The sequence below is a fragment of the Aedes albopictus genome, chromosome 1 (genome assembly GCF_035046485.1).
Source record: "Aedes albopictus strain Foshan chromosome 1, AalbF5, whole genome shotgun sequence".
NCBI lineage: Eukaryota > Metazoa > Arthropoda > Insecta > Diptera > Culicidae > Aedes > Aedes albopictus.
In genome coordinates this window covers 4,814,265-4,835,552 of record NC_085136.1, presented here as the reverse complement: position 1 = coordinate 4,835,552, position 21,288 = coordinate 4,814,265, and the positions used below count along the sequence as shown (strand labels likewise).

General features: G+C 41.4%; 1 protein-coding gene across 1 annotated transcript in view; it reads left to right on the top strand.

Annotated features, from left to right (window-relative positions):
- The window catches only part of LOC109397824 (tRNA dimethylallyltransferase), a 523,805-nt gene that overhangs the window by 10,962 nt on the left and 491,555 nt on the right, over positions 1-21,288 (top strand). The window contains exon 2 of the mRNA XM_062843108.1: positions 17,199-17,336. Within this exon, the coding sequence (XP_062699092.1) occupies positions 17,199-17,336 (138 nt within the window). The remainder of the gene's footprint in view (positions 1-17,198; positions 17,337-21,288) is intronic.

The window sequence follows — 21,288 nt, the reverse complement described above, 5'->3', positions numbered from 1 at the left end:
TACGCCTAATTTTTTGCTGAAAAAGAGTACATGTACTCTTAAAAGAGTACGTCTGGTAACCCTACTTGATCGGATTCCGGAATTAAACAGGGCCAATCGGATCCGCGTTGTGCGCGCACTTCTGGGGCTTTTCCCTTTAGTTTAGATTCCCGCACACATACCTACCTAGACTTAACCTCAAATATTGGTCGAAACGTGACCGCGACCATATATCTCCGGCGGAATTGAGCTGAAGGAGAAGAAGCAGAAGACGAAGACGAGCAGGAGACTAAATTGAGCTTAATACGTTTGATTAGAACTTGATTGGGAGATTCGTTTCAGTTAATTTTTGCTTCCCATAAGGCGGTACGCGATGCGGACACTGACTGGCCGATGGGACGATGGGAACAAACGCGGTTGGGTGTTTCTGTATGACTGATTTTCAAAATTATATGACGATCTACAACATTTTATGTCATTCAATGTAACTATACGTATAACTTTGCCTTTATGAATGTTTTAAATATTATAAATAACATGGAATGACCTCACCAGTTTAATCAACTCTTAGCGCTCTTCGATTTGAACTTTTGAAGTTTTTTTTTTGCATAATTTTGAGTCGAATATGTCTGATGAAAATAGCTTGTGACTTTCGTTTGTAACAAATTGAGAGATATTTCATAGTCTACTTAGATAGAAAAAACGAAAAAGCTATATCATCACGAAAAGCAGTGTAGAAATCCACCGGATCCGCCGACCTGCGCAGACTCCGAACAGGAAGTAATCGAACGTTTATTTTTTATTACGGAATCAATCGGAACGCCGCGCAGCCGGTCCCCTATCAAAGCAAAAGCATAACTTTATTAATGTTTTACGGCCTGGCACGCAGCGCAGCGCGTTTGATTTGGTTCCCCATACCGATCATCATCGATCGATTGGTCGATCGATTTTGTGTGGGAATTTTCCCGATTTTCCCATCGCTCATCAAGTGGGAATCGCCCGGATTAAATCCGCGAACATCAGAAAAAGTCGATGCACAGTGGGTGAGAAGTTGGATTCGGATGCCCAAATCAACTGAGAGGAACTATTGTCGGTAAACATTCACTTCGTCATATGTGTTAATTCCCGTCACATCAGACAGAATTTGCCTTTGTCAATGCCTATTGATAACCAGCCTCTTAAGCACTGGAAATCGAAAAACTACACTCAATTAAATGCTTCAATTTTACTCCACTTGCGAAATGTTGACATTGTTTGCGTACGACGAAGGCAACCGCACCAAAGCAGCAGTTAGCCGAATTGTTCTTCATCACCGTTCAATTTTTACTTCACCGGATTCATTTGTTGAACACAAAAGCTCTATGACACTTCAAAGTTGGATTTCACTGCAGCAGAATGCAGCAAAAGCTGTTCATCAAAACTAATCAATCACTTTTTTCCGTCGATATAATGTAAACAAACTAGTTTTCTTCGTCCAGAAGCAAGGCGCAAACAAATGTGGGCGTGGGTTTTATGCATATGAAACATCGTATTTCACAACCACAGAGTAAGATTTCTTCGTTACACTGTGATGGCATAATATTTTGCTCGTTATTCTAAAGTTACATCCATCTCAATTTAAAACATTCTGTTCAATCTTCCTTTGGGTACATGATTTGATCTGGATTGAGACTTTTAAAATAAACAACTACGATCAAATCATAATTGTCGACCTTTGTTGACCATCCTATGTACCGTAGTATAACGTGAAGGGTGTGCCGAAAAAATTCAGACTATGTCCAAAATAGACTAGACGAAAATAGAATTTTAGGATCAACTATTCAATCTTATTGTTTTAAGGAAATACTAGTTTTTTTAAATATGTTTTACATGATTTGAGAGTTAATTTATTGTATCAAATTGGCCATGAGACATTTGTGGAGGTGCAAGAATAAACTCGATCGTAATTGATTGGTGCTTAGTATGACGGAAATTAGATAAAAATCCTATCTGGTTTTGACGAAACATTCAGAGTCTTACCCACAGTGCGACAGCACTGCAATTTTTAATCAATTTGTTCCGTCTTTTCTATTCGAGATTCGGATTCGGAACTGCTGCAGCCGGTCAACAGTGAGTTTGGACGTTGCTAGACGAGCTTCTCATAGTAATGATCAGGTTGGGAAAATAATTGACGGATAGGTTTCCATCCGCCAAACGAATGAACGAACGAACGATCATCCATTCATCCATCACCGTTCATAGCTCGGATTTGTGGGATATGTTCTTTTACCTGCCCAAGGAATGAGTTTCCAGTTCTAATTTGTGGTGATTGTTGATTGCCGGTTATTTGCGATTTGTTGGAAAGCTGTAAATCCCGTTTAAATCAATGAAAGACGTCTCGATACTTAAAAAAAAGAAAAAAAAAAAAAGACGCGGACACCGTCTTCAGCCAAAGGCTGCACAGACTGAATATGAAACTTAACACTAGACAAAGGACACACGGAGCATGCACCAATGGATACGGAGAAGAAACTATTCTCACGAAAAGTTTCATCGCCCGGAGCGGGAATCGAACCCTCACCCCACAGCATGGTGCGATTAGAAGCTTGCTGACCCTAACCGCACGGCTACGAGGCTCCACTCGCACTCCACGAGACAACGCTGAATGTTTGCTTTCATGATACATTAAAGCAACAGAGTTAGAATTGAAGGCGCACAACACATGGTTCAAACATGACAATTCTAATTTCAGAATAATTTAACTGCATGAAACGAGCTCACCATTACAAAGCCCTTTGGAACATGCCGCAGTTTATCGGTATTAGTTATCTACCACCTAGAGTTACTACTCTAGGTTGGTATCTCTTCAGTTGATTTATGTTATTGTATCTAAAATATAAATTTCTAATGGAGAAGTAAAACAGTATGGAACGAGCTCACCGATTTACTACCCAGATGCGCAATCCCACTTTCAAGGTTCAAATGCATGATGATGTCTGTGAAGCATTTGTTGTATTTACATTGTATTGGAGATGAACCAGCCTCGGGCTGAAAATCTCCCTAATAAAGCTAATAATAATAATTCACATTGTAACCAATGATGGGACTCTTGGAACTGGAATAGGAATTTCTCCAGGAGTTACTCCAGAGTTACTAGCTATTCCTCCTGAAGTTATTCCACGGAATTCTCCTGAAGCTTTTTCAGTACTCCCTATAATTAGTTCTCCCAGTAGTTTCCTGTAGTTTCTCCATTGAGTTATCCAGTTCATTCAGAAAGTTATCAAGTTCATCCAGGGATTCTTTTGGAAGTTACTTAAGAAATTACTGACGTTTCTCCAGAGACGCCTCCTTCTCATGTAATTCTCTCAGTAATTTATTCTGAAACGCTTGCAAAGATTTTTCCTGAAGTTCTTTCAGGAATTACTCCTGTACTTTTCACAGCGATTTCTTCTTGGGTTGTTTTACGAATACCTAAAAACCCCTCTAAGGATTTCTCTTGTAGCTGCCACAGAGAATCCTCCTGGAAATTCTGCAAAGATTCCTTCATCTGCAATTACTGGAGGGACTCTTGTAGTATTTGTTGAAGCATGTGCATCGTAGTAACCTTGCAATCCAGAATACTAAAGCTCTTTATCATACTAGTCATTATATAATTATGTGAGATATAAATTCATTCTTTCCATTACCGCTACCCTAGCTACACGCATTTTCCTTAATTCAAAGAAGTTATGGACCCAGTAAGAGCTAGTTGAAGAATCCGAGAGCAGCAATATGAAATAAATTCGAAGCGCGGTATAGAAAAGCTGACAAACGAGAACTACCCCCAGCGATCGTTTGAGGCGGAAATGTTATTGGAACTTGAAGATCTCTGGGAAGTATGTCGGCGATCGTAGTAAGCTGTGCGCGCGGATGGACGTGTTGTCGATTAGCTGTCACGTTTTTGCTCGTTTTCGCTGAAAATTCAATTCGGTCGGTGAAAAGATTCCGCGTGTGATACCATAGAAGATCGGTGATGTACTCGTTTCTGTGACAAAGATAATGTGCGGCAACTTAATAGTTTCGGTTTACGATGAGACTTATTTGTATATTGGACGATTTGCCGTGGTGTCGACGGTTTTCCTCGTCCACGCGTGAACGTCGATTTGGCCGATGAAAAGATTCCGCGTGTGATACCGAAGAGGATCAGTGAGGTGTACTCTTTTTCTGTGATAATGTACTGGTGATGGACGTGAACACTTTTAGTATGTCAATTTGTACATTAAACTGTTTGGAATTTGGAAGAAATATCTTCGCTTGAAGATATGTGTTTCGGATTTCGGATCTCGGAGACGGGTCCGGAAGAAATAATTGAGATCGATTTCAAGCAGATCAATACAGATGCAACGCTCAGAGTGAGTCGACTACGCGGAACTAGGTGAGATCTTTCTGATTACACTCTACGTACTTTATATTGTTATATAACTACATGTAAGTTGAAAATTCGCTATTTTCAACATCCTTTCATCTATTAGAAGCTGCTTCAGTTCTGGGCTCTTTCTAAGTTGATTAAGAGATTTATAAATGCTTGCAAGGACTTGGCCAGGTGTGTGGAGCTGAGTGGGTCTATGACATTGTAGATAGTAGCGACATCTGCAATGTCAATGGATATATTCAACTTTGCAACTCCATCCAACATTTGTGCAAATATTTATGCTATGCTGTGCTATGCTTTGAAGATCTCTGGAAGTATGTCGTCGATACGGCTCCGAACTCGGTTACTCACGCTACAGTAACAACAGGGGACAAGCTGCTTTATTGGCGTTAGGAAGCTTCCAGAAGGAGGAGATCTTAAAGCAATGAGAGCCTAATAAAGATGTGGAAGAAGATACTTCGTGTGCGTGAGATCCGTGTTTGGTGCAAAACATGTCACTTACTACAAACAAAGCGAAATCCCATAAGAACGCGTGTCAAATAGTACATAGCCATCTCTTCTTCTTCCTCATTTGTAATATACTCCCATTGATCTTGAAGCACATGTGTAGAGGAACTGTTTTCAAGACTTCAAGGTGCAGGAAAAGACATGTGAGTAGATGTTCAAGTGATAATTCTTTTGCGAAGGCTTCCGGCATCATACGAAAGCATCCGTACAACCTGGCTCTGCAGGACGATAAACTGAAGATGTCTTTCGTTAAAGGAAAAGTTTTTTACTATGCCTGGAAGCTACAGGAGAATGAAACTGTCGTGGATGAATCCGCGTTCAAAGAAAGGACACAAGAAGAAAAATTGGCAAGCCTTCAAAAGAGCAAACGATCTCCACAAACCTGCGAAACTGAAACTGAAGCACAATCATGGCACTGTTAAGGGCAAGCCTCATGACCAGCTGTACGTTCTGGATTCTGCTGATCGAAAAAGAGCTGACTGAATCGTTGATTGCGGCACGACATCTCATGTGTGCTGCGACAGAAGTGTTTTCGAAGCCGTGAAGCCAAGTTCGGAGAAGAGTGTTTATCTTGCAAACGGGAAAGAGGCCAAAGTCCAAGGAATGGGTACGGTGAAGATTTGCTGCGTGGATTCCAACGGTGATCGGACGATGATCATGGTCTTGTCCGATGTTCTCTACGTCCCTGGATTGGAAATGAACCTCATCTTGATGAGTAAGTTGATGGGAAAAGGCGAAAACGAGCAGTTTGGAACGAACGGTTGCCGAATTTTGTCCAAGACGGAAGTAGTAGCTGTAGCAGTCAAGCATGAAGACCTGTACCGGTTGAAGATCCACGGTGAACGAGCGATGGTTGCCGGACAAAATTACATAGAGAATTGTCAGCACATTTGGGACACCGGGATGAAACCGTCATTCAACAAATCATCAGCGAGAATAAAGGAACGTGACTGTGGAACCGACAAAGTTTGTGAATCATGCCTCGAGGGAAAGCAAGCTCGGAAACCGTTTCTGAAGTCCACCGAGAAGAAGTCAACGGCTACGTTGGACCTGGTACACACCGATGTTTGCGACTCCATGGATACGTACTCAGTGGCTTCAAGTTCTTCGTAACCCTGATCGATGACCATAGCCGATTCTGGGTGCTCTACTTTTTGAAGAAAAAATCGGAAGTTCCGGAGAAGCCTATTTATACGGCGAGTTGCAAGAAACCATATACATGAAGGCATCTCCAGAAATCTAGAATTTTGTATGGCCTCAAGCGAGCTGGTAGTGTTAGGAAACGCCGGATGAAGTAGTTTGGAGAATGGGATTCGTTGCTTCTACGGCTGATCCATGTTTGTAGGTACAAGAGGATTTCGAAGAAAAGGCACACGTTCATCGCAGTTTATGTAGATGTAGCAGTGAAACTGAATTGTGACCACTTTGAAGAAGAAGTTCAAAATGTCGCTGCTCGGAAATCTGGAATTGTTCCTGGGAATGTCGAATTCAACAATGGTTACTCCATGGTGCGTCAGAACGCGTATATTTCCAAGCTTGCGGAGAAATTCGGCCCTCAAAATGCCAAACCGTGAGCAATTCCCATGGACCAAGGATATATCCAACAAAAGGAGGAGGATTCTGAAGCACTAATATCCAGAAGTGGCGAATATCAAAGCCTTATCGAAGCACTATTGTACGTACCTGTAATGACCAGACCAGATATTGCTATCGCTACATCAATCCTTGGGAGAAAAGTTAGCAGACCTTCTGCTGATTGGACAGAAGCCAAAAGAGTGTTACGCTATTTCATGACCACCCGGGACCTGCGGTTGCATCTAGGCTACCTGAAGTGTTTGGTGGACGTCGAATGGGCAGGCGATGTCAGCGAAAGGAAATCGAACCCAGGATATCTCGTATATTACGGTGGAGGATTGATTTCATTGGCCACTCGCAAACTAGCTGAAGCCTGTCAGGAGTTATTGTGATTAAAGGAATTACTTGACGACTTTGGAGAGAACAATGAGTCGATCAAGATCATGGATGATAATAAAAGCTGTATACACCAACTGGAGAACGAAAGTGTTGAGAAACGATCAAAACATATTGATTCGAAATACCCATTCACGAAAGATTTGAAGATAAACGGAGTTGTCGACGTCGAATATTGCCCTACGGCTGAACAATCAGCCCGTATGATGACGAAGCCTTTATCAAACACCAAACTACAAATCTTCAGAGACGCATCTGGATTGAAAGTGATTGAGAAAACTACGCTTGAAGAGGAGTGTTGAAGCATGTGCATCGTAGTAACCTTGCAACCCAGAATACTGAAGTTCTTAATCATAGTAGTCGTTATATAATCGTTAATCTAGCTATGCGCGTTTTCCTTAAATCGAAGAGTAGTTCTCCCAGTGATTTCTCCTGGAGTTAGTTTTGGAGATTCATCCTCAAGTTATTCAATGTCCTTCAAGGTATCTCTCTTGCAGTTATTCTAAGGGTTTCTCCTGAAGCTACTTCAGGAATTCCTCCTGAAGTATCTCCAAAAAATCCTTCTGGAATTCTTTAAGGCATATCGCATACAGTTCTCCCAGGGATTTCTTCTTGAACTTCTATGAGATTTATCTTAAGAACAAGGTATTTGAAGTACATAGGTCAAATTTTCTCGAGCACAAATTTAAAGAACTGGCAAACGGATATGGCAGTGAATGTAACTCAATGTTTACTGTGCGGAAGCAAGTATCAAGTTACGTTTGACGGTTTTTTAGATTTGTGCTCGAGAAAATTTGAGCTATGTACCTTGTCCTCAAGTTTCTACAGTGATCCCTTTAAAAGTTTCTTCGAGGGGTTTTCTGTATTTTTTCCAGAGGATCGCCCTGGAGCTTCAACAGATATTCCTTAAGTTGTTCTTACAGGGATTCCTCCTAGATTTCCCACATAATTTCTGTTGGAATTCTTTCACGGATTCATGTTCAGGTTCCTCCACGGATCACTGATTCATTCAGTTCTCTTGGAGATTCCATAAGGTGTTTCCCTAGGGGTTTCCTCCTGGAAATTCTTCTGAACGTACTTCTCGTACGTTTTCCGCTTAGATTTCCTCATGGGATTCATCTTCCTGATGCGCAAGATATTACTGCTATTTCCAGGAATTCTTTCTGCAATTCCCCTAAAGGTTTATCTCAGTCCAGGTATCTGTTATGCAGTTCTCCCAAGGATTTCTCCTGAAGCTTCTTCAGGAATTCCTCCTGTAGTTTCTTCAAGAGTTCCTGCTGAAGAATCTCCAGAATTTTCTTTTGGAGGTCTTCAAGAAATACCTTATATAGTTCCCACAGTGATTCCTCCTGCAACGTTTTAGAGATTTAGTACGAAGTTCTTTCAAACATTCTTTATATGGTTCTTCTAGGGAATCCTGAAGCTGCTTCGAAGCCCACTATTTGCTTTTCAGGGATTCCACCTGGTGTTTCCCCAGTGGTCCCATCCAAAGTTTCTTCGGTTTTTTCTTCACTTATGTAGTTCTTCGAAGGATTTCTTCTGGAGCTAATTCAGATTTTTTTTTTAGTTTTTATTTTTGTGTATTTTAACTTAAATGCTAATTCTACACTCAGGAGCTAATTCAGGAATTCCGTAATTTCTCTAAGTATTCCTACTGAAATATCTCCAAAAAATCCTTCAGTTCTTCGCGAAATATCTCAAATATTCTTCAGTGGTTCTTCTAGGTATCCTGAAAATTGATCCAGTGATACCTTCCAAAGTTTCATCGTTTTTTTTTTCTGTAGTTTTCCAGGGATTCATCTTGGAACTTTTGCAGATATTCCTTAAAAGATTCAACCTAGAATTCCTATACAATTTCTCTTGAATGCAATTGGGAGCAGTAATATCATGAGTAATATTTACAAAATTAATTAAAAATCTTTGTCGGCGAACTAAACAAATCTTATGAAAAAATATTTCAAAAGTAGACATACACTCATATTAATAACTAGATGCAAATAACCACCTATGCTAACAGACCAAACCAATATAATTAGGAAAACTGAATCCACGGAAAAGGGAACAATAATGACGGAACTCACCGGGTAATCCTGATCAGCTGGTTCTCTGTGCTTGCCACTGATTGCAGTACCCAGTAGACCTGTGCGCCGACTATATTTTGCTCGGCGGCGGCGTGAGGGCCATTTTTGACCGGCAGCGGCGGCGTGAATCGGCGTGACCAAAATTTGACCATAATTTTATCATTGGCAAAGCGAAGAAGTTGTCATTACGCTCTATTTGTAGTCTGAGCTTTTGCATGATTATTGATGACATAAACTATAACGTTAGATTGAATACCTTTTTTATTTCTGTTCGGGTGCATCACTGCGTGATTAGACCTATTGCGACATTTTTTTTACTTATTCGTTTATACGATAATGTATGTAATATTAGGTTAAGTTATTCAGTCTGTACAACATTTGTTAAAGACGAAGTAAATAAATAAATAAATAAATAAAAATTCTAGGAGGAATTCCCGTAAAAATTTCAGGAGGAATCCCCTAAGAAATTTCAGGAGAAATCCCTGAAGGAACTCTAGAAGAAATCCCAAAAAAAATTAAGGAGGAATCCTTAAAGAGATTCCAGGAGGAATCCACGAAGGAAGTCCAGGAGGAATCCCTGAAGGAGGTCCAGCAGGAATATCCGACGGGATTCCTGGAAGAATTCCCGAAGGAATTCCTGGAGAGAGATCCCCGAAGAAATGAACGGAGAAATCCCTGCAGGAATCCAAGGGGGAATCCCTGAAGGAATTCTGGGAGGAATCTCCGAAGGGTTTCCAAGCGGAATACTCGAAGGATTTTCAAGAGGAATTCCCATAGGAAATCCAGGAAAAATCTCCATAGCAATTCCAGAAGGAAATCCCAAATGAGTTCCAGAAGGACTCCTGAAGGAATTCCATTAGGAATAACTGAAACAAATCCAGGAAGAATCTCCGAAGAAATTTTAAGAGAAATCATCAAAGAAAATGCAGGAGAAATCCACGTTAGAAGATCAGGAGAAAGCCCCGAAAGAATTTCAGGAAGAATCCATAAAGAATGTCTAGGAGGAAAGAATTCCAAAAGGAATACCCAAAGGAATTCCAGAAGACATTCCACAATGATTTCTAGGAGAAATCCCCGAAGGAAATCCAGGAGAAATCCCTAAATGAAGTGCAGGAGAAATCCCTGGAGGAATTCCATGACGAATCCAGGTGCAATCTCCGAAGGAATTCTAAGAGGAACCACCAAAGAAATTTGACGGAGTATTAGAAGGAATCCCCGAAAGAATTTAAGGAGGAATCCTCGAAGGAAGTCTAGAAGGAAACACAGAAAGAAAATCTAGGAAGAATCTCCGGAGGAATTCCAAGAGGAATCCCCCAAAGAATTCTAGGAAAGCCAGGAGGAATCCTCGAAGGAAGTCCAGGGGAACCCCTGAGGGAAGCCTACGGGGGAATCCCCGAAGAAATTACAGAAGATATCTCTGCAGGGATTTCCGAGGAATTCTCTAAGGAATTCCGGTAGGAATATCCACAGCATTTCCAGGCGTAATCCTGGAAGGATTTTCAGCGGATCTTTCCGGGTAGAGGGAAAGATTTGCAGGAGGTATTCTCTAAAGAATTCCAGAAGGAAATCCTTGAGAAATTCTTGTGGAAACTCCATGAAAGGACCCTCAAGAATATCCTGGAGATATGACTGATTATAATCCTAAGGGAATTATTGAAGAAACTCCTGTAGGAATTCCTGAAAGCATCCATGAGTCTTCCTGAAAAAAAAAACTTCAATCTAAATCTACAATCTGAAAAAACCCCAGGAGCGATCCTTGGAAGAACTTCTGAGAGAATTCCTAAAGGAACTCGAACAATCCCTTAAGGATATCCTGAAAAAATCTTGGAAGGAACTCTTATATAGGAATCGTTGAATAAACTTCTGGGGTAATCCCTGAGTTCTCCTGGTGGTATCCTTAAATCTTCGTATAAGATTCTCTGAAGGAACTTCTGTAGGAATCTCTGAAGAAATTCAGCAGGAATCTCTGAAGAAACATCTGCAAGAATCCCTGAAACTCCTGGAGGAATCTCTGATGGAACTCCTGGAAAGAACTGCTGTAAAAATTTCTAATGGTACTCCAGAAGGAACTCCTAGGCTAATTTCTAAAGACCTCCTGCAAGAATTCCTGAAGAAACTTCTAACGGGATTCTTGACGGATCTTCAGGTAGCATTTATGAACCTCCTGAAAGAATATTTAAAGGGACTTCTGGAAGGATACCTGAACGCACTCCCGTTGAAATAGCTTAGGGAACTTCTGAAGGAATTCCTAATGAACACATCGAGGCATCCCTAAATCCTCCTGGAGCTATTAGGGAGACCCCTGAGCAAACTCCTGCATAGATCACCGAAGGAACTTCTGGAGCAATCTTTGAAGAACTCCTGAAACTGTGAGAAGCAACGTGGTCAATAACGTGCCATCATAGCAACATAGGCGTAGCGAGGTGTTCATAGTAACCTTATTACAATCAGGTTTTTTTTTACGCGGGGGATACGTACCGCGTACAAAAATCAGTCTAAAATTCGAAAAACCGCGTAAAAAAATCTCACCATTTCTCGACGAATCATGAAAAAAAGACGATGATTTTTTTTTTGTATGGAGGTTTCATTTACGCGGCCGCGTAAATGTAAACCGCGTAAAAAAAGACCTGACTATATGATGAATCAATAAAGTTTTCATTCCCAGTTGTTAATCCTTCGAGATAAGACGTGTTTCTATTCGCGCTAGCTGCATAACTCTGTCAGGTTGTGGGCTCAGGGAAGAACGACTAGGCGAATTTGATTCTATTCGGAGCGATTTATTGGAAGTGAGAATCAAGAAGCGAAGCAGTCACGGAGTGGGGAAAAATCCCGCAGCTCAATAGTTCCAACTACCAGTCGCGGTTGCTTGCGGTTCAAGTGCTGCTGAAACGGTAGGAACTATGGAAGTTTGTCGAACCAGGGATATCACCGAATTCGATAACCGAAGTTTAGATGAATCGAGACGAGAAGGCACTGGCTACAATACAGCTAACTTTGGAGGAAAGCCAGTGCTGCATCATTCAAGACAAAACGACAGCGAAATCGACATAGGAAGGAGCATCACAATAAAGCCACGCTAGAACAAAAGGTGACTCCCTTGAAGCAGATCACAAATCAGAACTACCTCATAGGAGAAACCGTGGAAGCGTGTCTTACGGAGATTATGAAGAACTACGCAAGACTGGAGAACTTCGGATTCCAGGTGAAAAAATGTCTGAAATTTCCGTGAAGATTACCAGACTCGTTCAACTCTTTGACGACGGTCTTAGAAGCTCGCAATGAAGAACTCACGCTTGAAATGGTGAAGATGAAGCTCGTTGACGAAGCAAAGAAGCAGTCCAAACAGAAGGAAGAACTGAACGAACAAGTTTTGAAGATCGGAGCCAGAGAGGTAAGTAGCAGGAATCAGTAACCTGCTTTTTCTGTGGTATGCAAGGCCACAGGAAGAAGGATTGTCGAGCATACTTGTCGGAGCAAAATACCAACGAATGGTTCAAGAAGAAGCTAAGCAAGGAAAAAACAAAGGCAGTACGTGAAAATAAAGAAACAAGGCTTACGTTCATGGTCCGAAGCCAAGGTAATGTATCGAAATCCAGGATTGTGGATACCGGTGCGAAATCCCGCATCGTCAACGCTCCACGAACATTCCTGCGTTTGGATAGTACTGTGCGACCGGCCACAGAGATCCAGATGTCCTAGGTGAGTACGAACGGAAGCACTTGGCGTCCGGGATGCAATTTAAGAATTGTGGAATACAGATGACGTGTGTGTGTGTGTGTGTGTGTGTGTGTGTGTGTGTGTGTGTGTGTGTGTGTGTGTGTGTGTGTGTGTGTGTGTGTGTGTGTATGTTGCATTGAGAGAAAGATGCCACGACTGGCGTTTCCATTGATAGCTGTGAAGACTACAAAGGAGATCCTGGACGTCGTTCATAGTGTTGTAAGCGGCTCGATGATGAAAACTCCAGGCGGATGCAGATAATACTTAACCATGATAGCAGAGCACAGCCGCTATACCATGGTGTATGTTTTGAAGGAGAAATTGGAAGTTGAAGACGTTCGTGAGTATGCATGTTCTACAGTAAACCAATTTGGAAAGAAGCCGAAAGTCATTCAATAGGTCAGAGGAGGCGAGTTTACGAGGAATCCAGCAATTGTAAACTGAAGAAGGTGGAGTATACGGTCGGCTATGCGTCACAGCAGAACAGCGTGGTCGAAAGAAATAATCGAAGCCTGAATGAGATGGAACTTTGTATGCTGTTGAACGCCGAAGTACCAAGGAAGTTTTCGGCGTAGGCTGTCAATACGGCGGCAACGAAGGCGACTGACGTTACACCATTCGAAGTATGTTTCGGCAGGAAATCGGTCGTGGTGCGTATGAATCGACAGCGGTCAAGCTTACATTTGTTGGATACACAGCGGAAAGCAAGATATACCGATTTTTGAACTCCAAGACCGGAGAAATTAACATTTGTCGAGATGTCGGATTCCTGAAGATTGAGGACCAAGTTAGGAAGATTCCGGATGGATCTACGGAAGGACCCCTGATGGATGAAAGCGTTAAGGAAATTCCGGTACAATTGACGGTTGAGATTGCTGCTAAACAGGAGGACGTTGTTCATCCTGGTCAACTTGATGATTCTTTGCAACGTTACGAGGCCGAAGATGATGTTGAAACTAGAGAGGCTGTGCATCAAGAGATGTACCAGAAGTTGAGCATCAAGTATAGGTGATGAATCCAACGGAATTGTGACAGTCCGTCGAGCGGCAAGGTTGACCATTGGAAAGCATCCGGAGAGGTTTGCGGAAACCATCAGACTGACCGTTCATCAAGCAAAGCGGAGAACATTCGAAGAATGCACGAAGAGATGGCGTCTCACCGTGAAAACCGAACCTGGGAGATCACCGAACTACTTTCAGGTCGTAAGGTAATAGGATGCAAATGGGTCTACAAGCGGAAGCAGGATGGGACTGGTTAAGTGGCAATTTACAAATCCAGACTAGTGACCCGAGGATTTACTCAAAAGTTCGAGACGGATTATGGCCTAGTATTTGCTCCGGACGTGAAGCAAGCAACTTTTCGATCTGTTTTAACACTCGCATGCAGAGACCGGATGCTGGTGCGTCATATGGACATCAAAACAGTGTACCTACAGGAGCTACAGGAGGAAATCTTCAAGAAGCAATCTCTAGGCTTCAAGAGCAGCATTCCCAATGACGTGTTTCGACTACGAAAAAGCATCTATGGACCGAAATAAGCAGCGAGAGTTTTGAACCACAAGATTGATGGCATTTTCAGGAAGATGGGACTTCGAAGTTCAACAGCTGATCCATGCCTGTACGTGAGGCAAATTAAGAAGTCCAAAATGTATCTGCTGATCTACGTCAATGATATTGTCATGATTGGCCACACGGAGTCTGAGTACCGTGGAAGGGTTCAATGTTATGAAGTTAGGAGATCTCCATTTCTTGCTTTGAATACAGATCAGGATAGAAGCTGCAAGAACGATCAGACCGTAGCAAGCTGTGCGCGCGAGCGGCTGCGTTTTCAAAACTGTCACGTGATTTCTTCGCCTCGCGTTGTTTTGAATATGGCCAACCGAATTGAGAAACGGCTGCTGGTGCTGTCCTATGCCTTCCGCAAATATTACCGCGAAAAGTGTTTGCAAGTGTGGTTTTCGGTGTTCAACATATTTATCTTACCTGACGATTCAGCGGATCGCGTAGTGTTGAGCAGGATGATTCGCGATTTTGCCGGAACTCGTCTTCATTTTCGCGGGATTTCTGCATAATGTTTGGTGATATTGCCTCCAGATGTCCAGGAGATGCAAATGGAAGTCAACAGTTTCGTCTCGAGAGTAATGGAATTCGTAATATTTGGTGAGTTTGCTCCTGTATATTGTTTTGGTGTTCGTACGTTGATCAAATGTATCCTTTAGACTTAACTCTTACACTAACAGCACTCAGATTCCCGTGACATCTAGACTTGAGAGGACGTAGAGTCTACAATCTACATACCTTTGTTAAGTGTGCAACTAATCTTCCTTTCCCATCCCTCAGCTTTTGCAAGAACGTGGCCAGAACAGCTCTCGACCGTTGGAGAATTGCGTCTATCTATACTTAGAGTCAGTGATTACGACGGGAAGGAGACAATTCTCATAACAGCGTTCTGGGACTGAACCACCTAAGAATTTGTCTGACTTGCTTAAAGCTAATGCTAAATTAAAACAAAAAAAAAACTATTTTCCGACAAAAGTGAGTTTTATCCATAAAGAAAATCGATTTTTTTTATAAAGTGTAGGCTTTGATCAACCTCATCACTGACTTTTAAAAAGTCGCTATTTATAGACTTCGTGAATGCGATCTTCCCGGAAACCGATCAAAGGAATCCTCATCTCAAATTAAAATTTCAATAACCATAAAAATCCCCATATCTTGTTCAAGCCAAAAAGTGTGAATCTCCTCATAAAGTTATAAGAATCACATAAATTTCGACAAAGCGAAAAGTTCCAGGAGGTCCCATCATCGTAATCGAAACTAATATTCATAAATAGCGAGAGCCGTGAGCCGTGAGAACCGCCCGTTTATGATACCTGGCATGGCCTACTGCTAGGCAAGCTAGTGTGGACGCGTCCACTATCCAACCCACACGGAATCATAGAAGGCGAGGCGGTACGATTAATAGGATTTTAATTTTCAATTTCCCGCGCCTACTGCGGTGGGTTGATGAATGATATCTCTCGGAAATGTCATCAGAACGAACGTTGTGGAAAATGTGACTTACCGCTCTCTGTGGCTGTCGCCGTTCGCGGTGTTCGTGTGAACCTTGCGGTTTATCAAAATGCGGGTCGACTCTTTATCATTCCCATGGTACCTAGATACTTTCAGTGGACAAATGTTTCCCCTCCTCAACTTGGTTTCCATATTTTCTCGTTGATAATGGGTTATTAAAGTGCACTTTCCGCTCGATCACCGACCGCGAGCACAGCAACACAATTGTAACCTAGTTTGAAAATTACAACTCTGTTGCGTTGGTGGTAAACGGAAGGAAATTATGAATTAAACGTCGAAATTGATAGGTATGGGTCGATAATCGCCCAGTGCAAAACGATCAAATTAAGGTCACTGATTACGCAATAATGGATGGAGGAGCTTTCCACCTGTGCGAGATGTGTGAGAAATATCTAATCTTCTTCGGATGGTTCTCTAGAAATCAGTTTTAACAAAGTCATCCCACGAGTGCGTCATGTTGCGAACGACGAGAATCGAACGCATCAAAGTAGGCAGACGCGATGCGATGATAACCATCTCATTTCCATTGCTACCATCATATGATTGATAGGTCATTCGTTCGAGGCATCCATTAGTAGCATAGAGAGAGCCATCATCTAAGCAAGCGGCGTCATTGTCAGACGCACTTCTGCTTGTATGATGGGTGCAAATATATGGGTGGAAAGTTTTCCAATACCTTTGGACGCCTTCCACTGAATAGTACACGAAGCAAATGATAGTAATAGGAGATACAGTTATATCTAGACTTCTAAAGAGTTATTCTAAAGAGTTATAAGTAGACTTCGACTGTTAAGCTCGATTATTCGTATGTCATATTCTACCTATCGTCCGATAGATCTTCTTCACAGTTGGACTGAATTCTTCTAAATATGAGGAATCGGACACCGCAACCGTGTCCAAATCGTATACTAAATTCCTCATACTTATCTCGTTATGGGTTTTCCCAGGTGTAGTCAAAAGCTGCACCGTCTCCAAAAACCCGCACCTAATTTATAGATTAATTAATTTAGATGAATAAAGAGAAATTAGATACGGCCAGTGGTGATGTGGATTGACTAGCTAACGATGTTCGCACGCGGCACACAGTATTCTTCACAGTGCACGATCTCGGCAGGCCATGAATTCCTAATCAAATAGCCCTAAAAATCAACCTGCCATTCGACGCCGATCACACTATGACGCGATTATCGATTCTCATGGCATTCTAGATCACAGTAGGCTGTGCTGGGCAGCCAGTCGGACACGGTGTAGATCGTCATTATTGAGGCGTTCAACTCAACTCTCGTCCGTCACCAGCCACCATCATCATCTGCTTCACCCTTTACCGAATTTCGTCGACGAAGCCTACTTTGATGCGCGCGAGCGCGACACTGAACCGAAAACAATGATTATTTAACGATCCGGAATGATTCGGGCTTAATCGTTCGCTTCTTGGAAGCGCATTATAATAATTCTTCGTTCTTCTCTCCCTCTCTCCGACAGGTTTACCGCGATCTGGACATTGTGACGGCGAAAGCGACCAAAGAGGAGCAACGGCAGGCCCCCCATCACCTGCTGGACGTTGCCACGCCGGATCAGACCTTTACGGTGATCCACTTCCGCGAGCGAGCGGTGCCAATTGTATCCTTTTAGCCGAAGAAGATTGGGTTTTATTCGCGTAAAACAGCGGAAAATGAGCAACACTCGTCGTTTCATTCATAAACGAAGAAGAACCGGAGACGACGAGTTTTCTTTCGCGTGCCGAAGAGCAATATTGATGAACGTGTGTGGCCACGGCCGGCCGGCGTTCCGAGGTAGGTAAAAGTTTAATTTTAAGCGTTACCGGCTGCAGTTAGTCGAACTCGACTTTTTATCGGCTACACTCGACGAAAAGGGTCAATGAGATTTATAAAAAATGTTGTTTTAAACCCAACGGCTGCTAAGATTGACATTCAAACATCAATTTCTCCAAGTGGAATGTTATAAAATATTATAAGAGATTTTATGAATTTCACGCATCAGTTTGTTTCAGTGCAGAAAATATTGAAGATACCCTGAATAGGGCCCGTGTATCAGCAATTTTTCATTTCCTTCCAACCACTTTATGAAGCAAAAATTCAACTTTCAACCCTATCACTCTTGTTGCGCCATTCTGGCATTGAAGTCGTCCATTCCGGGCGCAGGCAACAGTTACTGATGCGAAACGAATCTCGTTAAATGAAATTGAAATTTTTTCAAGGAAAGTGAGTACACCACTGCACTGAACTGGTGGTGGTGATGTTCTACCTCCATGACCATGCTGCAGGTGAGCATAAGGTGGAGCCCAGGGAAATTTATTTGCATAATCCATTAAACAGTGCATTAACAGCAGCCAAGTCAGACAAGCAGGCTGGTTGTTGCACCAGTACTGTGGTGGTGTGACATCAAACTTTCAAGATCCAAGATCCAAGGAAGCCATTCCGTCAGCAGAGGAGAGACGCGACGAGGAGGATCGCGTTCTGTGTAGTTGGCCTTGCCAAAACGAAAATTTATCGATGCATACCCGCGCTTTCATTGCATAACATGCAGCAGCCAGCGGTTGCTGTGTGGCGTGGCGTGCGTTTTCGCAAGGGGTCGAGGTGCATTCTTTCGTTCTGATCGCGGCTGTGAGTGGTGGTCGCAGTTGGCGGCGATGACAAATGCCGATGCTTCGCGAGAAGCACCAGAAGTATGCGAACGGAGCAAGCTGATTTTATCGTTTTCAATTTGCATATTTTTTTTAACTGTGTGATGATGAGAGAGTAGTGTTGGGTTGAGAAGGTGATACTCAGGAACATGTTTTATTGTGAAACATAAAATTTAATTGGAAATTATTCTAGATATACAGGGGATAGACAAAATGATCGGGACAGGCAAAATTTTCACTTTTCAAAAAATGTTCAATTAGCTGTAACTTTTCGAAAAGTGCATCAAATATTTTCAAATTTTTACTGTAAGTTCCTCAATTAGTTGTGTATCAGTGGACAAAATTTGGAAAAGATCGGACAATTCTTCACGAAGTTATAAAGATTTTTGAAAAAGGTAAAATTATCCGATAGCCAACTTTGAGCTGTTATATCTCCGGATTCAATGAACCGAATGCAATGAAATTTTGTCCATTTATGACTTATATAATGAGCTATGAAAAACCATTGACTTAACTTAATATTCTTAACACGGAAGAAAGTTATAACGATTAGATTATTTTTCTAAAAAAACACCAAATTATCCAAAACATCAACATTGTTTCAAAACTCAAGATGCAAATTATAGTTCATTTAGTTTCCCTCTAATTGACTTATATATAAATGCGTTTTGAAGGAAAGTAACAACATAGCCGCCAATAAATTGAAAAAGTAATGGGATGCATATTAAAAATAGACCAAATTACTAAAAAATCGTGAAAAAAATAAAATCGCTATAACTTTTTCGCTTGTTAAAAATTTCAAGTTAAGTTAAATGTTTTCCAGAGTTCATTATATAAGTCATGAATGGTCAAAATTTCATTGCAATCGGTTCATTGAATCCGGAGATATAACAGCTCAAAGTTGGCTATCGGTTGATTTTACCTTTTTCAAAAATCTTTATAACTTCGTGAAGAATCATCCGATCTTTTCCAAATTTTGTCCACTGATACACAACTAGTTGAAGAACTTACAGTAAAAATTTGAGAATATTTGATGTACTTTTCGAAAAGTTACAGCTAGTTTAACACTTTTGGAAAAGTGAAAATTTTGCCTGTCCCGATCATTTTGTCTATCCCCTGTATGCTGTATCGCCAACTGTTGATATCTGTCCTGGTTGTGGCAATTGAGGATGAAAAAGGATGGTTAGTTGAATAGTCACTTAAAAGAGTTGTGGAGATATATACATTCCCTCTCAGGTATCATGGGAAGTTGGATAATCAGCTTGCAGCACATCAGAGATTATGAAGAATTAAAGCAACCAGGCCTACTGTGCAGCGTCATGAGTACAATAAAGCTAAAGAGCGGGGACATCTCGTACCAACCGCTCAGTACAGTATGCAGTATAAATGTACAGTAAATACGTTGGGAGTGACTTTGCTTAGAAAGTAAATGTCATTCCTTCGAGTTTCTTCTTCCTGGGATGAGACAAATGTAATTTTACCCTTTTTCCAGGCTCGAAAGCCTAGGCTTAAGCGCCATTATTCGCTCTCTGAAACGAGACAGCAAGTAGAGTGATCCCGTCCCCAAATAATGAAAGTGTCTAATATAGAAAATATCCCAGAATGAATCGACATAACACTTGTGATTGTGATATAGACAACTACACAGCCTAAATCAGAATAAACTCACCAAATTCATCGATTCGAAAGTTCCATTCATCAATAATAGAATCAACTTTTGATCAGCCAAACTTTTATCTCCAAATGAAGAACTAAAAACCCCATCTTCAACACGTGCTAGACTCTAGCACGTTGCATAAAATTCTTTACACTAGGGTGCCTGTACCAGTTATCGCACCACCTAAGAAAAACTATTTCTACAAAAATAAGAAGAAGATCGACGAATGTAAACAATAAGTCAAATGATTGATTTGTTTTAATACTTTACAGGAAAAATATAGAAACGGAGCCAAAACTACCTTTAGTATTCATTACGGCGTGTGCCAATGATAGGAACCCTGTACCAGTTATGGACACATTTGTTAATTTGGGTTCCACTTCGCACTATTTACATGCATTCCTTATGGGAGTTGCCATAACTGGTACACTATGGCGAAATAGGGTGCAAGGAGGCCGAAAAGTTAAGGAAAATGATTTATTTCTACCATAATTTGAGCAAATTGTGAAGTTTGAATGATTACAATCATCTTTTGTGTTCGTGATCTGTTGTTCACGATTTTTTTCTTGTTGATTTGTATCTTTAAAGGTTGAAAATCAACTATGGCGAATTTGAGGTACTATAGCCATAACTGGTACACTGAGCCTATATGATTTGCTTGAACCTTATCCTTAAACCAACAACTCTAATTTCATAATACAACATATAATGCAACAAACTTAAGAAGATTTTCCTAGCACAACACTTGATATACCTAATCACCGCACAGCAAATGCTTTGAACTCGAACTACCATCCGGTGGCGTAGAACCAGCAAAATCACCGTCAGTATCGCGAAAAACAGGAGCTCGAAAAAAAAAATGGTGACAGGCACAACCTCAAGTCGCCGTATATTATCACAAAAATAGAATACTTCACTGAACTTCATCTTCGGTATCACACTTAATCTTTTCTACGGTTGAATCGACTTTCATGCGAGGACACAGCCTACTGCGAGATCACATACAAATTGTTCATTCGTCTAAGCCCGAACTCTTTTGTCGCCACGGGATACCGCTGTTCATGAATACTATAGATAGTAGAGTAAACATAGATCCGTGTTGATGAATCCGTTGTATCCAAACGAACTGTCAAAATCTGTATCCAAACGAGCATGACGTCACGATTTGGATAACATCAATGGAGCGCATGACGTCATATTCAACCATCGCACTCTTGAAAATTACTACTTACACGCTTGAAACATTTTAGTCAGCGATGTCCGCGGATCTA